Below are 20,722 nucleotides of genomic sequence, written 5' to 3' on the forward strand. Positions count from 1 at the left end.
CTGTTTGTTCAGTGCCTTATAAACCCAGTGTTCAGTCTGAGAGTAGCTCAATAACTTGAACACCATTTCCTGTACCAGCTTGCTCTCTTCACTCTCATCCCATGAGTCACTATTTCTTCTGAACCCCATTATACCCAATCTTGGAATCCCCGCAAAGGTCATAACTACTATGCTCTCTTTTTCTGATGTTTTAATTTTTTTAATTCTTTAAATTCATTGAAAATTTTGCGTTTCTTTTCCTTTGCCAGATTTTATCTCATCCGGCCAACAGCAGGCCAGTGTTTCTCCTGCTGGACAACAGTTGGCTCAAGTGCAGCAGCAAGCACAGCCAGCAGCAGCAGCAGCAACGGCAACTGCAACAGCAGCTACAGGCCAGCAAGGGGAGAGTGGTCCAATCCGAGCCACTGCCTCCATGTGGCGCTGCAGCAAAATAATGCATATGCAGAGAGAGATCCATCCGACGATCCTTTCATCACTCGAGGGAATTGTTGACCAAGTAAGGTCCCTTCTTTTTTTCTGTGCTCTTTTGTGTGAAAAGCTGCTACTTTCATGTCTTGCATGTGTGTATGCCCATTATTTCTACTGATTCATTGATGGCTCTGTGCATATCAATCCTCCTCCTCATCATCATCATCATTTAAGGTCCGCTTTCCATCCTAGCATGGGTTGGACGATTTGACTGAGGACTGGCGAACCAGATGGCTGCATCAGACTCCAATCTGATCTGGCAGAGTTTCTACAGCTGGATGCCCTTCCTAATGCCAACCACTCCAAGAGTGTAGTGGGTGCTTTTTACATGTCAACGGCACGAGGGCCAGTCCGGCAGTACTGGCAACGGCCACGCTCAAATGGTGTTTTTTAACGTGCCACCTGCACAGGAGTCAGTCCAATGTTTTGTTCACATGCCACCGGCACAAGTGCCAGTAAGGCAAAGCTGGAAACGATCGCGCTCAAATGGTGCTTTTTACGTGCCACCGGCACGGAAGCGAGACTGCTGCTCTGGCAGTGTCAATGTCTATGTATATGTTTGTGAATACATCAATGTGTAAGTGTAAATATGTGTTTGTGAGTATATGGATATGTGTGTTTTATCATTGTCATTTTACATTTGCTCTCCATGCTGTCATGAGTCTGGCTTGTGCATTTCATTTTTGGCTAGTGTTAGTATGGGCATCCAGCTGTAAGAACCATGCCAAAGCACACATTGGAGCTTGGTGCAGTCCTCTAGCGCACCAGCTACTGCCAAACCTTCCAACCTGTCCTAGCATAGAAATCAGATGTTAAATTATGATAATGATGCATCTACAGCTGAATACCCTTCCAGCACTAACCACTATACAGTGTATTGGATGTGTTTTTTGGAACTCCAAATCAGGGGAGTTTGTCGCATCTTCAACAGAAGTAGACCAGAGGCTCCCCTTAACTGTACACATTCTCTATATGTTCGTGCATGTGGGTACATATGGTTGTGTGTGCAGATGTTTGTGTGAGTGTATAAGTTCTAAGTCATGTATAATGTTTTTGCTTATCTGTAATTCCCTTCTTCAACAGATGGTCTGGTTTCGTGAAAATTGGTACGAAGAAGTTTTACGGCAGTTACACCAAGGTTTGGCTAAATGTAATGCTGTCGCTTTTGAAAACAGAGGGGCTGGTGAGTATTTTAGAATTGTTCTTATTGTTATTTATTAGTTTAGACATCTGAGGATGTATCCCAGTGCTGCTAGGCTATCTTCCATCCTGGGTGTTGTATGTTGAAGGAATTCTTGTACTTGAGCATCAATAATTTTTACATATCCTTTCTTGAAGTTGTCTCAACAGTTCCACCATGTTCTGACTGCTTCTTTTTTCTCCATCTTCTCCCAAACTGCAGTTGCCGAGACCACAATAACCCCGCACACGCTGAACTTTGTGAAGAAATTGGTGAGCACTTTTGGTGTCGGCATTGAAAATGTCTCCAACGCTGTCCAGACATTCTCCAGTGCTGCATCTGAGTCGCTGGCTAAACGAGCCCAGGCAACTGCCAGAGACCCTGTTTTCCAGAAAGTGAAAAGTCAGTTTTCTACAGACTTCGACTTCAGGTCAGTTAGTCAGATTATATCATAATTAACTGTCATGTTTTAAGAGTGAAACTACCTGAATGTGATTACCTGCTTATTTGTGAGTGGGTGTGTCTATATGTCTGCATGTGGCAATCTGTCTTGAGTGTGATTATTAGTTTGTTTGTGAGCGGGACCGTCTGTCTGAATATCACTGCATGCTTATTTGTGTCTGTCTTGAGTGTAGCTACCAGTCTGTCTGAGTGCGACTCTGTGCTTATTTTTGAGTGTGGTTGTCAAATTGTCTTAATGTGCCTGCCTGTCTAAGTGTGAGTGCTTGCTTGCTTGTGAGTGTGGCTATCGGTCTGTGTAAGTGGGACTGTCTGGCTAAGTGGGACTGTACACTTATTTGTGAGACTAATTGTCTGTCTACTTGAGTGTGATTGCTTGCTGGCTTACTTGTGTAAGTGAGACCTGTCTATTTATTTATCTGAATATAACTAACTTCTCATGTCTCTGAGCGTAATTTTTTACCAGTCTAACAGCCAGATCATCATTGTCTGTTTATCTTGTTCCATTGTCTGTCTGTATGTAAGTCTTTCATTTTGAGTATGTCTTTGTGAGTTAGTTTGTTTCTCTGTAGATGTGTGTCTTTGTCTCAGCAGGTACACTTCAGCAGTTGCTCATAATTGTGCGTGTGTGTGCGCGTGTGCATGCACATATCAGTATTTGCCTGTGTATGTCAGTGGTTGCATGTATGTGGGTGCACATCAATAGTTACATATGTGTGTGTATGTCAGTAGATGCTTGTGTTTATGTCTGTTAATTGCCCTGTGTGTGTGTGTGTGTGTGTGTGTGTGTGTGTGTGTGTGTACGTACGCATGCGCATGTCAATAGTTATGTGTGTTTCCGTCCATCTGTCCCTTGTTGGTCAGTGTTGTTCCAACAAATGTCTATACAGTAGAATCAGTCACAGACTAACAGACCAATGCACACCAATATCCAAAGCTAGTGAAGGCAGTACTTCTCATGAGCAGTGTTGTCTTTCTCTAAAATTGTCATTCTAACCTTATTCTCTCTCTCTTCTTTAGTGTGCCAGGTTCAACAAAACTACACAACCTCATCAATAAAATGAAGAAATGGATCAAAATACTTGAGGCCAAAACACGCACACTACCAAAGTAAGTGGACACTCTGGTTTTATAGCTTCCTCTCTCTCTCTCTCTCTCTCTCACACTCTTTATTTTTCTCTTTTTTTCTCTTTCCATCATTTTTTTCTTTTTACTCATGTTTCTACTCTCTCTAGCTTTTTCCCCATTTATTTCACTATTTTCTACCTTTAAGTCTTTCTCTCCCTACCCCTCTCCCCTCTTTCCCCAGCCACTCTCTCCCCATCTCCCCTTTCCCCACCCTCTCCTCTCCCCCATCCTACTCATCTTTTCACTCTCCTCTTTTCTCCTCTCCACTCTCCTTTCTCACTACCCCTCTTTCCATCCCTCTCCTTTCACTTTTTCTCATTTTTTAAAGGACTAATATCCAAAATGTTAACACTCTTTCCCTTTTAAGTATTAAACTAATTCATCATCATCATCATCATCATCATCATCATCTAACATCTGTTGTCCATGCTGGCATGGGTCAGGCAGTTTGACCAAAGTTGGAGAGCTGTACCAGACTCCAGTCTGACTTAACATGGTTTCTATGGCTGGATGCCCTTCCTAACATCAACCACTTTACAGAGTGTACTGGGTGCTTTTAGATGGCACTGCACGAGTGCTTCCATGTGGTGTTGCACTGGTGCTTTTACAGACACTGCACAGGGACTCTTGCAGGTCGATCCTCACCACCAGGGGACCAGTCTTAACTCTTCTGCTGTATAGTACTAGTCTTTTTGAGTACAGCAAGGCACCAGGCATCTTGGTTCTTTGTCATCTTGCCTGAAAGATTCAGTGTCCTGAGGTCGTTCTTCAGTACTTCATCCCATGTCTTTCTTGGTCTCCCACTTCCACATATTCCATCTACTTTGAGAGATCAGCATTTCTTTATGGAACTGTTGGCATCCATTTACATCAAATGACCAAACCAGCACAATCTTCTCTCTTGCACTAAAACTTGTTCCGGATCTTTTTTAAAACGGGGGCCACAGTTTTCATTAATGTTTTACGTAGTGTTTTTGGTACCGAAAGACTTTCAAACTTCGTATACTTATCTATTTTGTGTTATAGAACAGAAAAATATTTTTGTATTCGAATTTATTTCATGTAAAAAATTGTCTTATTTCGATAATTTCAACCAATCACTGACAAGTATTCAGTTGTTTACATTTACTCCTTTGACTGATTAAGCGGTGTAAAGCGTATTTAATTTCCATAGCTTCGTTTTGCTTTTTTCTTTTTAAATTTGCTGTTTTACCCTAACCCTATCACCGATAGAATTGTTTCAGAATTGTTTGTTTATGTAGTCGGCACTTAATGTATATCGGCTGAATGGACGTCAGTGATTGGTTGAAATTACAGAAATACGACAACTTTAACATGGAATAACTTGGGGATTTCTTTTTTTTTTAAGAAGACTAAGAGAAAAAGATGTTTTATATGACACATTCTACCAGTGTTCCAAGTTTCAAAGTGTTTCGTTAATGAAAAATGTGGCCCCCGTTTTAAAAAAGATCCCTTGTTCCTTCTGTGTTGTCTTCTTTTTTCTACTCATTGCCTAATATATATATATATATATTATGTTCATTCCAGATCTTTCCTTATTGAAGAAAAGTGTCGTTTCCTTAGTAATTTCTCCATCAACAATGTTGAAGTTGAATTGCCGGGCGAGTTTCTGCTTCCAAAGGTAAGAGAGAAGAAACTTTTTAAAATTAGATGATTTTAGTAAAAGTTGCATGGTCTTAATATCTGCAATTACCACAATATATTTGTGAATGTATGTGTGTATGTGCATGTGTATTCCACTACAATACTGGTGCCACGATAAATCCATCCAGGTTTCTCTGTAAAGTCACTGCTAAGTGAGTGGAATTGTGGCACTAAGAGGACCCTTCTGTTTTGTTGAGAACATGGAAGTTTCTAGAGAACTGGTGTTACAACAGAATACATCCAGTGTTCTCTGTATAGCAGTTGGCTTAGTTACTTTGGTATCCAACAATAGAAACCAAAGCAAAAATGGAATGTTCAAGTTAGATACAGTCCTCCAACCCATTTAGGACAATAATAACTGAACTGACTTTGACAAAAATGACCTGTCCACTTCATGCTACCAGCATTGAAAGCAGACTATGATGGGGATGAAATGTGTGTGCATGTAATTTGGGGTAGTCATTTAAGTGGGTGTTTGTTGGTTTAATCATTTTGTATTCTTTCTTCCAGTCTGGACACTATTATGTAAGAATTGCTCGATTCATGCCAAGAGTAGAAATAGTTAAGAAACACAACACTGCCGCCAGAAGGTTGTATATAAGGGGACACAATGGCAAGGTAAGTGGACATGATGCCCTTTCTTATCTCTCATCAGGATCACATTACACTGTTACTCTTTCAATAGATTTTCTTTACTTCATCATCATCACAAGCAACAACCATTACAATTCCTCCACCATTGTCATCATCATCATCAGCCACTATAATTTCTCCACCATCATCATCATAATTCCTCCATCATCGTCCTCAGCATACGCTATATTTCCTCCATAATTATCATCAATTCATCCATCATCATCATTTACTGCAATTCTTCCATTCTCATTCCCTTTATTTTTTCCATCAGCTGTGGCCGGTGCTAGTGTTGCATAACCACCCCATTTAAAAGTACCCTTGATTTGCCAGGCGACACATTGTACTTGAAAAGACCTGTTGAGTCAAGTGAAATTGTAGTCGCGGCCAATGCCAGTGCCGCCTGACTGGCACCTGTGCTGGTGGCATGTAATAAGCACCATTCAAGCATGAGTCGATACCAGTGCCGCCTCACTGGCTTCCTGTGCCAGTGACACGTAAATAGCACCATCCGAACATAGTTGATGCCAGTGCCCCCTGACTGGCTCCCATGCTGGTGGTTTGTAAAAAGCACCCACTACATTCTTGGAGTGGTTGACACAGGAGGGGCATCCAGCTGTAGAAACCTTGCCAGATTGGATTGGAGCCTGGTGCAGCTCCCCAGCTTGCCAACTCTGGTCACACAGTCCAACCCATGCCAGCAAAAAAACAAGACCTTAAATGATGGTGATGATGCAATTTTTCTGTCATCATTTACTACAATGGTCCTGCTATTATTCCATATTTATATATGTATGTTTATCTCCCCCATTATATTTCAACATAATGTTTTATATATATACATGCACATATATCGCTGTTCCCTTTGTCTTCCTATACAGATTTATCCCTATCTTGTCATCAATGATGGCTGCCTCACTGAATCTTGTCGTGAAGAAAGGGTCCTACAACTATTAAGGATGCTTAATTTATTCCTCACAAAACAAAAGGTAACTTCCGTTTTCTATTCTTGTTGATAGCTCACCACCAAAAGTGTATCTGCACACGTATGCACATGCAGAATTGTGCACAGACATGCGCACACTTATCGAGAATAACTTCATCTATTTTGGCAAGTGACTTGAGTTGCAATAAAATTAATTCTTTGGTTTTGAAAAAATTTAGTAAAATAACTTTGTCGTTATGAAGCTGGTGTTTGGAAAGAATAACATGAAATTTTGACAGAAGGTTTTTTTAATCGAAAGCTATTTAAAACCTAAAGTTTGTATCATTGAACTGGGACAGTCATGGGTGGGTTGGTATCGAAATGGTTAAGTCTATAACAAGGTTGCTGAAGTATGATGAAAATAGTGAAACCACAAGAAATAAATAAAAAACACTTATGGCTCTTTCACAGTGTAGTTACTTCAGTTCTATCGTTTTTCTTTGATGGATATATTAGAATGTGAATTTTCATGCTTTAAAATATTTGCTTATATATATATATATATATATATATATATGTGAATATATATGAGTGTGTGTGTGCGTGCGTGTATACTGCTCCAAAGTATGGTGGTTTTAAACTAAAATTCTATGTCCACTCAGAGGAGAATAAGTTCAAGATAAGATCTTACTCACGCAGGTACTTGTTTTTTTATGTACACAAGAGGTTTTCAACAGGACTTTCCAGAGATACATGGAGACTGAAAAAAAGCTATTGACAGTATTTTTTAAATATCCTGATTCAATTCTTGTTTCTGTACCTGCTTACACGTATATTTCCAAGTATGGCAATAACAGAAATGCACCTGTAAACTAATCAAAAGTATTCATTTGACATTACTTCAATCTCTGCATTAGTCAATGAAGAAATATCTTACCTGGCTCTACTGGGAAAGTTACCTATGATTGACTAGCAACCTATCCAAGTGTATCAATTATGCTTGATACACTTATTTCTTCAGAAACCAAAGTTGAGAACTGTGGTTTAGGAAGTCATTAGTCTTTTGTTCACTGGTTGCTTTTATATAATTTAAACACGGGGCATTTTTTAACCTTATCACAAACGAAACAAGAAAATGCTCAAAAACAATTGTTGTGATTTGTGATTAAAGCCTGTTCATTCCTTCTTGTTTTATAAATGTGTGTGTGTGTGTATTTTTTTAAATTACCATCTTAATAAAGTTTTGTTGCATCATTATTTCGACCACCCCACTTCCTTTTCTCTGTCTACTTTCAGGAAACAAGCCGAAGATTGTTGTATTTCACTGTTCCCAGAGTGGTATCCTTCTCGCCTCAGATGCGCCTTGTTGAAGACAATCCTGCTTCAATCTCTCTACAGGACATCTTTAAACAGGTGACTATCCACCTCTTTTTGTTACCAGTACTGACAATAAACAAGTATCTTTTTTTCAGTGTTAGCCATAGATATTTTCTCAACATTAATCTCAAATATTTCCTCATCAAATAACTGTAAATGAGTATCCATTCACCATAGGCGGTTACTTATCCACCCTTTTCTGTAATATTAACCTCAAGCTGGTATCTCTATACACTGTTGTCTGAAGCACAGTGCATATAGATATCCTTACATCTGCCAGAAGATTTTGAAACCCTTTCTGAGTTTTACTTTCCGGCTCCCACGCTATATATTTTCAAATTAAATCATCACCATCTGGCATCCACTTTTTCATACTTGCTTGAATCAAACGATCTTTGTCGAGGCAAATTTTATATGACTGCATGTCCTTCTTGTTGCTAACTCTCATTTGTTTCCAGGCAAGGTAATATTTGCCATAGCTAGGCATGTTCTTCATGGAAGACTGGAAAGGAACAACATGGTTCTTTGATAGTGATACTCATTTACAGCCATTGTGTGATGTCAGACCAAGAGTACACACACACACACACACACACACACACATCAGGCTTCTTTCAGTGTTCATCAGACCAGGGCTGTAGTAGAAGATACTTTCCCAAGGTGCCATGCAGTGAGATTGAAACTATGACTGTTTTATGAAAACTAATCTTTTCAACCACATCCATACTAGCACTTCAATCCATTTAACGTCCACTTTCTTGGAACTGGTAAGCTGGAGAGCTGCACCAGACTCCAGTTTGACGTGGCATGGTTTCTACAACTGGATGCCCTTCCTAATGCCAACCACTCCAAGAGTGTAATGGGTGCCATTTACATCACACTGTAATGTATATAAGATAGCAAAAATCTATTTTGAACCCATTTTGATTATTATGCTGTCTCGTGTGTGTGTAATATCTTTGCTATACATATATATATATATATATCATCATCATCATCATTTAACGTCTGCTTTCCATGCTAGCATGGGTTGGACGACTTGACTGAGGACTGGTGAAACCGGATGGCAACACCAGGCTCCAATCTAAATTTGGCAGAGTTTCTACAGCTGGATGCCCTTCCTAACGCCAACCACTCAGAGAGTGTATATATATTTCATGGACAACTGGAAATGAGGGTCACTGATTGTATGACTGACACTCATTTATATCTGTCAAGTGATGTCAAGGCAAGGAGATGCAAGCATGCCCACACACACACACACACACACACACACATACGCAACAGTCTTCTTTCCGTTTCTGTCTGCCAAATCCACTTGCAAGGCTTCGGTTGGCTCTGACCTGTTGTAGAAGACACTTGCTAGTGTTGCCACCCTGTGTGACTGAATTTGAAATTGCATGGGTGGGAAGCAAATCTCTTAACAACACTATCATGCCTCAGCCTATACATACAAGCACAGACGCATTTGTATCTTTTCTTCTTTCACTCAATTTCTTTCTTTCCTGTTTTCATTATCTCTCTCCTCCTCTCTATACAACTCACCGCAATCTCTCTGCCTGCCTGTCTCTCTCGCTCTCTGACACATACAGAATATTCACCGATAACCTCTTTCCTGTTCTAGCGCTGTCTGAAACGAGGAATTGAGCACGACGCCCCTATTGCCCGCTACTATGAACGCCTGGCTACTGTGCAAGCCCGCGGCTCCCAGGCTAGCCACCAGGTTCTCAGAGATATATTAAAGGACGTACAGACCAATATGGTACCACGGGGACTATTGAAAGAATGGGTTCTGCACACGTTTCCTGATGCCACAGACTATTGGACATTCCGAAAAACTGTGAGTAGCTTTTATCTTTTACTTGTTTCAGTCATTGGACTATGGCCATGCTGGGGCACCAGGGTTCAATCAAAGAAATTGACCCTAGTTCTTACGTTTTTTTACAAATCTGATTCTTATTCTATTAGTTCCTTTTACCAATTTGCTAAGTTATGGGAATGTAAACAAACTAAACCAGTTGTCAAATGGAGTGGGGGACAAACTTGAATACACACACACACACACAATGAGCTTCCATACAGTTTCTATGTACCAAGTTCGCTTGCAAGACTTTGGTCGGCCTTCAGATGACACTTGCCCAAGCTGCCATGCAATGGGACGGAACTCAAAACTGCATGGTCACAAAATAAGCTCCTTAACCACACAGCTATGCCTGTGCCCCAAAATGTCACTAACTTGTGACACTACCACCATTTTGAGTACGCAAAGTTTTATAAATAATATTAACCTTTAACCCTTTCGTTACTGTATTTCTGTTGAGATGCTCTGTGTCTCTTTCAATTACTTTAAATATAACAAAGAATTTAGTAAAATAACTTAGTTATCATTCAGCTAGTGTTAGGAACATAAATTGTGACTAAGGTTTGGTGGAAGATTTTAATTCAAAACTTATGGAAACAAGACATTTGTACGGAGAGCCAGAGCCGGTTTCAGCCAGGTTGGTATCAAAAGGGTTGAATTAATCATTTGTTAACCCTTTTGTTACCATATTTCTGTTGAGATGTTCTGTGTCTCTTTCAATTACTTTAAATATAACAAAGAATTTAGTAAAATAACTTAGTTATCATTCAGCTAGTGTTAGGAACATAAATTGTGACTAAGGTTTGGTGGAAGATTTTAATTCAAAACTTATGGAAACAAGACATTTGTACGGAGAGCCAGAGCCGGTTTCAGCCAGGTTGGTATCAAAAGGGTTGAATTAATCATTTGTTAACCCTTTTGTTACCATATTTCTGTTGAGATGTTCTGTGTTTCTTTCAATTAATTTTAAATATAACAAAGAATTTAGTAAAATAACTTAGTTATCATTAAGCTTGTGTTAGGAACATAAATTGTGACTAAGGTTTGGTGGAAGATTTTAATTCAAAACTTATGGAAACAAGACATTTGTACGGAGAGCCAGAGCCGGTTTCAGCCAGGTTGGTATCAAAAGGGTTGAATTAATCATTTGTTAACCCTTTTGTTACCATATTTCTGTTGAGATGTTCTGTGTTTCTTTCAATTAATTTTAAATATAACAAAGAATTTAGTAAAATAACTTAGTTATCATTCAGCTAGTGTTAGGAACATAAATTGTGACTAAGGTTTGGTGGAAGATTTTAATTCAAAACTTATGGAAACAAGACATTTGTACGGAGAGCCAGAGCCGGTTTCAGCCAGGTTGGTATCAAAAGGGTTGAATTAATCATTTGTTAACCCTTTTGTTACCATATTTCTGTTGAGATGTTCTGTGTTTCTTTCAATTAATTTTAAATATAACAAAGAATTTAGTAAAATAACTTAGTTATCATTAAGCTTGTGTTAGGAACATAAATTGTGACTAAGGTTTGGTGGAAGATTTTAATTCAAAACTTATGGAAACAAGACATTTGTACGGAGAGCCAGAGCCGGTTTCAGCCAGGTTGGTATCAAAAGGGTTGAATTAATCATTTGTTAACCCTTTTGTTACCATATTTCTGTTGAGATGTTCTGTGTTTCTTTCAATTAATTTTAAATATAACAAAGAATTTAGTAAAATAACTTAGTTATCATTCAGCTAGTGTTAGGAACATAAATTGTGACTAAGGTTTGGTGGAAGATTTTAATTCAAAACTTATGGAAACAAGACATTTGTACGGAGAGCCAGAGCCGGTTTCAGCCAGGTTGGTATCAAAAGGGTTGAATTAATCATTTGTTAACCCTTTTGTTACCATATTTCTGTTGAGATGTTCTGTGTTTCTTTCAATTAATTTTAAATATAACAAAGAATTTAGTAAAATAACTTAGTTATCATTCAGCTAGTGTTAGGAACATAAATTGTGACTAAGGTTTGGTGGAAGATTTTAATTCAAAACTTATGGAAACAAGACATTTGTACGGAGAGCCAGAGCCGGTTTCAGCCAGGTTGGTATCAAAAGGGTTGAATTAATCATTTGTTAACCCTTTTGTTACCATATTTCTGTTGAGATGTTCTGTGTTTCTTTCAATTAATTTTAAATATAACAAAGAATTTAGTAAAATAACTTAGTTATCATTCAGCTAGTGTTAGGAACATAAATTGTGACTAAGGTTTGGTGGAAGATTTTAATTCAAAACTTATGGAAACAAGACATTTGTACTTCAGAGCCAGAGAGGTGATTTCAGCTGGGTTAGTAATAAAAGGGTTAACTAATTGCAGATATTTGTTTAGTTTAGGAGTTGAATTCTTACTAATTGGTAAGCATTTCTGTTCTGGCACTACTTCTGCTCCAGTGACATTGTTCTCATCTTTCTTTTCCTTCTCTTCTCGCCCAGATAACCATCCAGCTGGCACTGATGGCTTTTGCAGAGTTCATACTTCACCTCACTCGCATGAATCCAGACATGATGTATCTTCATCAAGACTGTGGTTTCCTTAATATTGCTTATTTCAAGTTTGATCTTGATGATCAATCTGGTAAGGATTCTTTGCTTTAGTTTGAAGCTCTTTGGATGTTTATATTTCAAATTTTCATTAAATTTTCATTAAATTTTCACTAATTTCAGTCACTGGATTACTGCTAAAGGTTTTAGTTGAAGATATGAACCTCCCTACCACTCCTAATTTCTATTTGCCAAGTGGTTGGGTGATTTTTTTTTTGTTTTTTTTTTTTAACATTAAGGGACACAAGTACTGGTGATGGTACCATGTAAAAAGCACTGGTGCTGCTGCCACATAAAAAGTACCCAGTACACTCTGTAAAGTGGTTGGTCTTAAGGAAGGGCATCCAACTGTAGAAACTAGGCCAAAGCAGACTGGAACCTTATATGGCCCCTGGCCTTACCAGCTCCTGTCAAGCTGTCCAACCTATGCCAGCATGGAAAACGGATGTTAAATAATATATACTTGCATGGGGCAGATGGGGTTTATTGAGACAGATTTTCTATAGCTGGATGCCCTTCCTCTTGCCAACTCTTGTTTCCAAGCAAAGTAATGTTTTCTCAAGGCCAGATATACTTGTGTAAAATATTGGAAATGAATGACATTCATTTACAATCACCTGATGTCAAGAAAAGGGATACACACAAATACACGCACATCTCCAAATCCACTACAAGGGCTTTATATAAGTGTGTGTTAGCATCCATACAGTTTCTGCTTACTAAATACCACTTACAAAGTATTAATCAGCTTGAAGTTGCAATAGAAAATGAAGACAACACAGCTTGGTGCCATGCAGTTGGATGGAAATATATGGCTACAAAATAAACTTCTTAACCGCTCTACTCAGCCTGTGTCTATGATAAGTTTTCTTAAATTATTTTCCTTTTTGTTTGTTCATTCTACTGAATGGTTGTGTTGTTTTGTTGGTTCCAGGAGAACTTGATGCCAACCGTCCTGTCCCCTTCCGACTGACCCCAAATATTGCTGAATTTCTTACATCGACCGGAGTGACAGGTCCCTTAACTGCTTCGATGGTGTCAGCAGCACGCTGCTTTGTCCATCCTCAATACAAGGTTCCCAGTTTCCTGCGAGCAATTCTCCGAGATGAATACATTACATGGCACAAGAAGGTAAGCATTCAGTTATCCAGCCTAAAATACTGCTTCGAATATGTCTTTGTCCAACCCATGCTTGCATAGAAAAGTGGACATAAAACAAACTAATGAACTTTCTAAAGATGAGGTTGGTAGCCCAGACAATTATATCGAGATATTTATTGTGAATATTATTTTATAAAAGGTCCTGTTTAACCCTTTAGCATTTCAACCAACCATGTCTGGCCCAAATATTCTACTTGTTTTATGTTCAAACTGGGCAGATCTAGCTAGTAGAATCATAGAACATTGTAGAATAACCAATAATGTCATTCTGAGTTGTAGTGTGCCTGAACACTGTATACAATTTCATCATTATTATTATTATTATTATAAATAATCACATCATCAAAATCTCAAAGTCATGAGATAATGTAGGGTTAATTCAAAACAATGTGAATAAATAAACATTATATTTGATAGAGTAGTCTGAATGCTAAAGGGTTAAATACTACTGTTATATACAGAAATAGGGATGATGTATCATTGCTCTATATTATATCAGGTTCTTGGATCTTTTGGTTACACCCTGACACTGCAAGTCTATCATCATTTCTCCCCTGCTTCCTTGCTGGAGTAGCCATGTATCTCCTCTACAGCAAAACATCTGCTCCTGTCTCTCTGTTATGTTTCCGTCTCCCAATACCTGGCACCAATTTTGCACCCCCGACTCCATCAAGAGATCTTGTCTTGTGAAGTATTTGCTGATCTCACTGGTATTGGTGCTATGAAAAGAAGAAAAAAACACTCAGTACTCTCTGTTAAGTAGTTGGCATTAGGAAGAGCAACCAGCTGAAGAAACCTTGTTAAAACAGACATTGAAGCCCAACACATCCCTCTGTTTAGTCAACTCCTGTCGAACCATCCAGTCCATACCATTGTGGAAAACAGATATTAGATGATGATGAAGAGGATGGTGGCAGTGCCGTCGTCCACAACTCCCCAGCTAGTTACTCGTTGTTTGTTATCCTGATTACTGTCATTTAATTGTTTGTTGGACTGACTTGAATATGATTTGTATGTTGTTTTTCAGAAACAAGAGGAAACTAACCCATGTACCCAGCCACCTGCAATGGAGGGAGAACTTTTAATCAGCCTGGTTAATAAGGCAGTGTCGGCCATTACAACTCGTCTCAACAGTAAGTCTGTTTATTCAATCACTTTTTACTTTGTTACATTCAATGTGGTCACTTGCCTGTAATTTTTTGGCTTGGTAACCTTTCCATATTACCAGATGCTAGTGAGTTTTTTTTAACTATTTATACTTAGTCAGGAAGAAGAGGTAGTGTCTACAGCCCTTTACAGAACCTCTGAGGCTTGTGTGTTTAATATATTTTATAAGGAATTCTCAAAACCATTTCTATTCTCTTACTCTCTATTTCTTCTCTGTTCTTTTTTTCCAGATCTGGCCACATTTGAAGGTGCTGAAAGTAAAGTGAGTACATTGGTAGCTGCTGCCAATAGCCACGACAACTTGTGTCGTATGGACCCAGCCTGGCACCCCTGGTTGTGAGCAATCCCAATTCAAAACCTTTATATTATCAAAGTTTTTGCCCCCCTCGCTTATATTATCAACTCTCTCATCCACCACCACCACCACCACTGCCATTGTAGCCACCACTGACCACATCATTGCCATCTTCTTTCATTATTTCTTTTAACTATTCATTAAAGAATATTCTGTGTTTGTGTGTATGTATATATATATATATATATATATATATATATATATATATGCACACACACATGTATGCACATGCATGTATACACATTAAACATTCATCACTGCTTTTGCCATTGTGAGAAAGACTACTCTGAATATAAGGTGCCATATATATATATATATATATATATATATATATATATTACAATTAAAAGGGTAAAGGTTTATCAATTTATTAATTTATTAATAAATCAACAATTAATAATTTTTACCAAGCCCTTCGGTATGTAAACACCATTATCGGTGGAGGACTTATTTAAAAGTTCTTATACATTTATAAACATAATTAAGGGATAGCATTAGTAATGCTATCTGTTGGAGTCTCAGCTTTTTTAGCTGCTATTTCTGAACTTCGGTATATGGTGAAGCAAATGTTTGCTGATCCCTTAATTATGTTTATATATATATATATATATATATATGTATGTGTGTGTGTGTGTGTGTGTGTGTGTGTATGTATGTATGTATAATAATAATGTGTGTATACTCACACACACAGATACACATTCACATATATTCATATATGCATAAATATATACATATATATGTACATAGATAAGTATCTATATATATATGTGAATGTATGTATGCATATATGTATGTGTGTATTTATATGTGTGTCTATATATATATATATATATATATATATATATATATATACTTTTCTAAGATATGTACTAATGCCAAACATTTGGTAGTGCACCATAGGTTGGAATGCCAATGAATAAGGAGAGGGTGAGGATGGGTGGATGAACTATTTGCCACGGGAAGAGGCTGTGGGACGGAAGGGTATGTAACGAATTTATGGTTGACGTATCAACAGTAGAGGGTGTTTGAGAGTGAACAAGTAAAGTTAGTTGGTCCATCATCTGATGTCTGAGTAGACATTGTTCACTCCAGAAGATAGTTTGACATTTTTTAATTTATTCCATTTGTGTTTTTTTTTTTTGTAAATTTTTGCTTGAATTCTCATTCGTGGATACATGTGTGCAAGAATGTAGCTTTTAATCTCACTTCTTTACACTCTTCTCATAGCTCCAACATCAGTGTCTTTGACATTGTCATCATCATCATCGTCGTCATCATATCTCACATTGTTCCCAGATTCCTCAAATTGATTTGCCGGTTGTTTTTTTTTTTTTTGTTCTGAACACAATCCAGTCCCTTTTCTTATTCTATTTTATAATCTGACAGTATTCTAGATCATAGTAATATATGAAAGCAGTCGTGAGCATCTCTATTTTTGCACAAATACTTTGTTTGTGTGTATGTGTGCATGCATGTGTGTGTGTGTGTTTGTATATAGAAAGTGTGACACTGATAATACACAATCATTATGTACAGTAATTATGTGTGTGTTTATACAGACTTATAAAATGGATTTTGCAACTTGCAGATATCTGTATCTATCTTCGAAACATCATAAAATGGAAGGAAAACAATGGAGTTTAAGTGAGCTTGGATGTTCAAATGTGTGAAATAAATGAAAAGTATGTGTACATGTACATACACCTCACACACACACACACACACGTGTGTTTATATTCAAGATGTTGCAGGTAGTTTGTCTGATGGAAACAACAAACATTATTTTCATTTTGTGCCCACTAAGACCATTGCTGATACTAATTGAGTGGTCAGCAGATGGACTTTGGTACAAAATTTAAACTTATTTCTGATATTGATAATACTTTTGGATTATTATTATTATTTTCTACTTATTTATTTCACTATCCCTCTGTGACATGGTCAGTTGGATTGTCTTCTGCATATCGAGTACTGGAAAAATGATAATTTTTTTCTACTAAGCTGAGTCAGCAGTGTAGGTTCAATTCCTGTTTGCCAGTGATTTTTAGCCACGAATCAATAACTGGGAGAAAGATTGAAGTGTTTCTTCAGGTTGACTCTATATAGATGTCCTTTTTTTTTTTTTTTTTTGTCACTCACAACATTTGTGACATTGAGGTGAAACTGTCAATTGTGACCCAACAACACACATATCAAGATACTCTTTTATCTTAAGGCCTGAGCAAATCGTGTGAGTCTAGTGAAGTTTTGGCCACATGATGTCTTCTGTATTTTTAAGAGAGTGAGAGATGAAAGGATGAGTAAATGAACGAGAGAGAGAGGGGGAAACTGTGTGTGAGATTTACAAATGAGTTGTGAAGGGCTATTTTAAACATCTTGAAATGAATGTATTTCCTGCTGTAAGCTCTCTTTATTTAAACACTGTTGCTGAGAAAGAAATCCAAGGAACCATGTCTCTGATGGTTTTTGCTGTTGTTCTTCAATTGATTAAAATCTTTTCCTGCTCACACACACACAAGTTTCTCTGCAACTAAACTGCTCACTGTTTTTCCCTCGAAAAGATGTGACTGTTCACATGTGTGTAAAATCATATATATAAGTGCATGTGTGTACATTTACATTTACAATTTGAAATTGTGAATTACAGCAATGTCTCTGACATCAGTTAGATTGTGTGTATGTATGTTTGTATTTATATCTGAATTATTATGCATTATATGTATACATATGTGAAGGCACATGGCTTAGTGGTTAGGGCTTTCAACTCATGATCATAAGGTCGTGAGTTCAATTCCTGGCAATGTAGTACTTGTATTTCAAAAGGGCCAGCCTTGTCACCTTCTGTGTCACGCTGAAGTTCCCAGTGAACTATATTAAGGGTACGCGTGTCTGTGGAGTGCTCAGCCACTTGCATGCTAATTTCACGAGCAAGCTGTTCCGTTGATTGGATCAACTGGAACCCTCGTCATAACCGATGGAGTGCCAGTACACATGTGTATGCAAATATTCTCATTCGTGTAGTTATTTGATTTAGACAGTGCTGAACCTTCTACAGTAGGCAGTTTACAATTTTAGAAAAATCCCTTTCCAGAATTAAATTTTATTCTGAATTTTGTTAAATTTCTTCCAGTTAATCCTCAGCTTCTACTATCTACTTTCCATCATCTTTAAACAACCTTCATAATCCACTATGGAAACTGTCTTCTAATTTAACAAAATATTTTCAACATCAAGTCCATTCCTTACTAAATACGTCTACATATTTCTCTTCCTCTATATTTTCATTCTTTCCTAGCTACACCCTCAATCAGTCTTATTTTTGAAACCCTGTTAACCATTTTCTCAAAACCTGTACTCGGATCTCTAATCTTGAATTTCCTTCTACAATTAATCTCTGTATCCTGTGATCTACCTTTTGGTTTAGCTACAGTGGAATTGTCACTGGAAATAATACTTGCTGAGAGAAACATGGTTGCAGTCTTGAATGTGTGTGCTTGTGTGTATATGCAAATATGTGTATGCAACAGTACAGACAGTACAGTTCACATGTACAAGACTTGTTGCAGAGATAAGGATGGTTATAATAATGTATGTTGTTATTATTGTTGTTAGTGTTGTGTAGTGCCAAGTCAAATCTGACTGAGTAGAGCTATGTTCAAGGTTCATCTTATGGTTAGGATGTTGATGATGATGGTTATAGATTATCATGATGACAATGAGAGTATGTAGATGTCTACAGACTGTAATACACCAGTTCTCTTTTGTTACCTTTGAAATGGTTGCTCCCCGATTTTCATGGCAGATAGCCAGGTTGGTAATGGCAATTCATTGAAATATAACCAAAGAATAAATGGTGCTTTGGAAAAGAGTGTACACAATCTGATAGAAGTGGTTATTGTTGAATGGATGTAATGAATATTCTTTCCTTGTTCCTATTTCTCAAATGGAGGACTGGAGGAAGCTGGCTGAGATGTCAGTTGTGTGCAATGGAGTGGGACACAGGATGGTGCTGGTTGAGATACGCTCTCATCAAATGGTGGTAAGACGAAGGCCCTTCAGCTGGTTCTGGGCACAACGGGTATACTGGCCAATACACACACACACACACACACACACACACACACACACACACACGTTCCTCAATCTGAAATGATGGCAAGTTGAATGTTCTTGGTCTAAAGCCAACTACACCAATTACAATAATGGCATGGTGAAGATTGTTAACATGATGGCTAAATGAAACCATCTGAGAGAGCTCTAGGTTGAAAGTGTTGTGAAATAAGTAAAGATGTTAATCTTATGATGAGGGCATCATCAGGGTAATTCCTCTATTGATACAATGAATTAGGGAAGTTGTTAATATCACATATCACACTTACATAATTTGTAATTAATTTAAATTTCAAAGTTATCTCCCTGACCTTTCTTGATCAGAATTATTTCAATGGTTGTTTTTCTTCCCTGTTCCCCCCCACATTATGTTAACATCCACTTATTTACTTGATTTTTAAAAAATTTTTATGCATATAGTGTCCCTGGGTAGTTCTCCACTTTCCAGTCATTATTTTGAGATCAGTACTGCTTGACTGATTGATTTTAGAAAAACTGTTGAGGTGGATGTGATTTAACTCCTCGGGTGACATGACCTATAGCTGTTGCTTTGTCAAAAAATGTTCTCCTTGTGCACCCTGTCTGGTTGATGGCTACAATGTTTGCAGGGTATTAGCGCTACAGCCTGATGGTTTGTTGTCCTCACCTCTTACAGGGAAACAAGCTATGCATTAACTGAGTACAGTATGGTGGAAGTGGGGGTAATAGCCAATGCAGGGGTTTGCCCTCACACTCATCCCTGTCTCCCTTGTGGTGCAAGCTTGTTGGTCTTGATGTGCAGTGGACAGCCTTGTAAAAGAAGCTGCGCGATATTAGTGCCCTGGAGAACATTCTCTTCCTCTAGGTAAACAATATTTGTCTTAGTGAACTGAAGTGGCAGGGATGAGGTATATACTGATGCAGGGAGATACCTCCCCCTTCTGCTCTTCTTCCTTTACAGTGTGCATTTGTAAAGCATGTTCTTTGATGAACATGCAGAGTGCAACGAATAGGTGCATATGCTAAAGGCAAGAAAAAGAACGTATGTGCTGTGGTCTTTGTCAGAAAAACAAATGTGTGCATCTTGGCTCTTTGTCGGTTACGGCAATGAGTGTTCCGGTTGATATGATCTTTGAAATACAAGTTCAACTCGTTTTTTTTCCAGCTGAGTGGACTGTAGCAGCAAGAAATAAAGTGTCTTGCTCAAGGACACAATGCACCACTGGGAATCAAACTCACAGCCTTACGATCATGAGCCGAATACCCTGGCTACTAAGCCATATGCCTTCTTCTGTGCATATATATATATATATATATATATATATATGTATATATATGTATATGTATATATATGTATATATATATGTATGTATATATATATGTATGTATATATATATGTATGTATATATATATGTATGTATATATATATGTATGTATATATATATGTATGTATATATATATGTATGTATATATATATATGTATGTATATATATATATATGTATGTATATATATATGTATGTATATATATATGTATGTATATATATGTGTATGTATATATATGTGTATGTATATGTGTGTGTATGTATGTATGTATGTATATGTGTGTATATATATATATGTATGTATATATGTATGTATGTATATGTATGTATGTATGTATATGTATGTAT

General features: G+C 37.6%; 1 protein-coding gene across 1 annotated transcript in view; it reads left to right on the forward strand.

Annotated features, from left to right (window-relative positions):
* The window catches only part of LOC106869568 (transformation/transcription domain-associated protein), a 97,750-nt gene extending 82,667 nt beyond the window's left edge, over nt 1-15,083 (forward strand). The window contains exons 78-90 of the mRNA XM_089357967.1: nt 249-496; nt 1,552-1,651; nt 1,871-2,078; nt 3,128-3,217; nt 4,784-4,877; nt 5,411-5,518; nt 6,415-6,522; nt 7,755-7,871; nt 9,460-9,675; nt 12,169-12,310; nt 13,211-13,407; nt 14,465-14,570; nt 14,835-15,083. Of these exons, the coding sequence (XP_089214093.1) occupies nt 249-496; nt 1,552-1,651; nt 1,871-2,078; nt 3,128-3,217; nt 4,784-4,877; nt 5,411-5,518; nt 6,415-6,522; nt 7,755-7,871; nt 9,460-9,675; nt 12,169-12,310; nt 13,211-13,407; nt 14,465-14,570; nt 14,835-14,944 (1,844 nt within the window). The 3' untranslated portion in view covers nt 14,945-15,083. The remainder of the gene's footprint in view (nt 1-248; nt 497-1,551; nt 1,652-1,870; nt 2,079-3,127; nt 3,218-4,783; nt 4,878-5,410; nt 5,519-6,414; nt 6,523-7,754; nt 7,872-9,459; nt 9,676-12,168; nt 12,311-13,210; nt 13,408-14,464; nt 14,571-14,834) is intronic.
* Nucleotides 15,084-20,722: the final 5,639 nt, after the last annotated feature.

Source organism: Octopus bimaculoides, chromosome 9 (assembly GCF_046866305.1).
Source record: "Octopus bimaculoides isolate indiv1 chromosome 9, ASM4686630v1, whole genome shotgun sequence".
In the NCBI taxonomy this organism is placed as follows: Eukaryota; Metazoa; Mollusca; class Cephalopoda; order Octopoda; family Octopodidae; genus Octopus; species Octopus bimaculoides.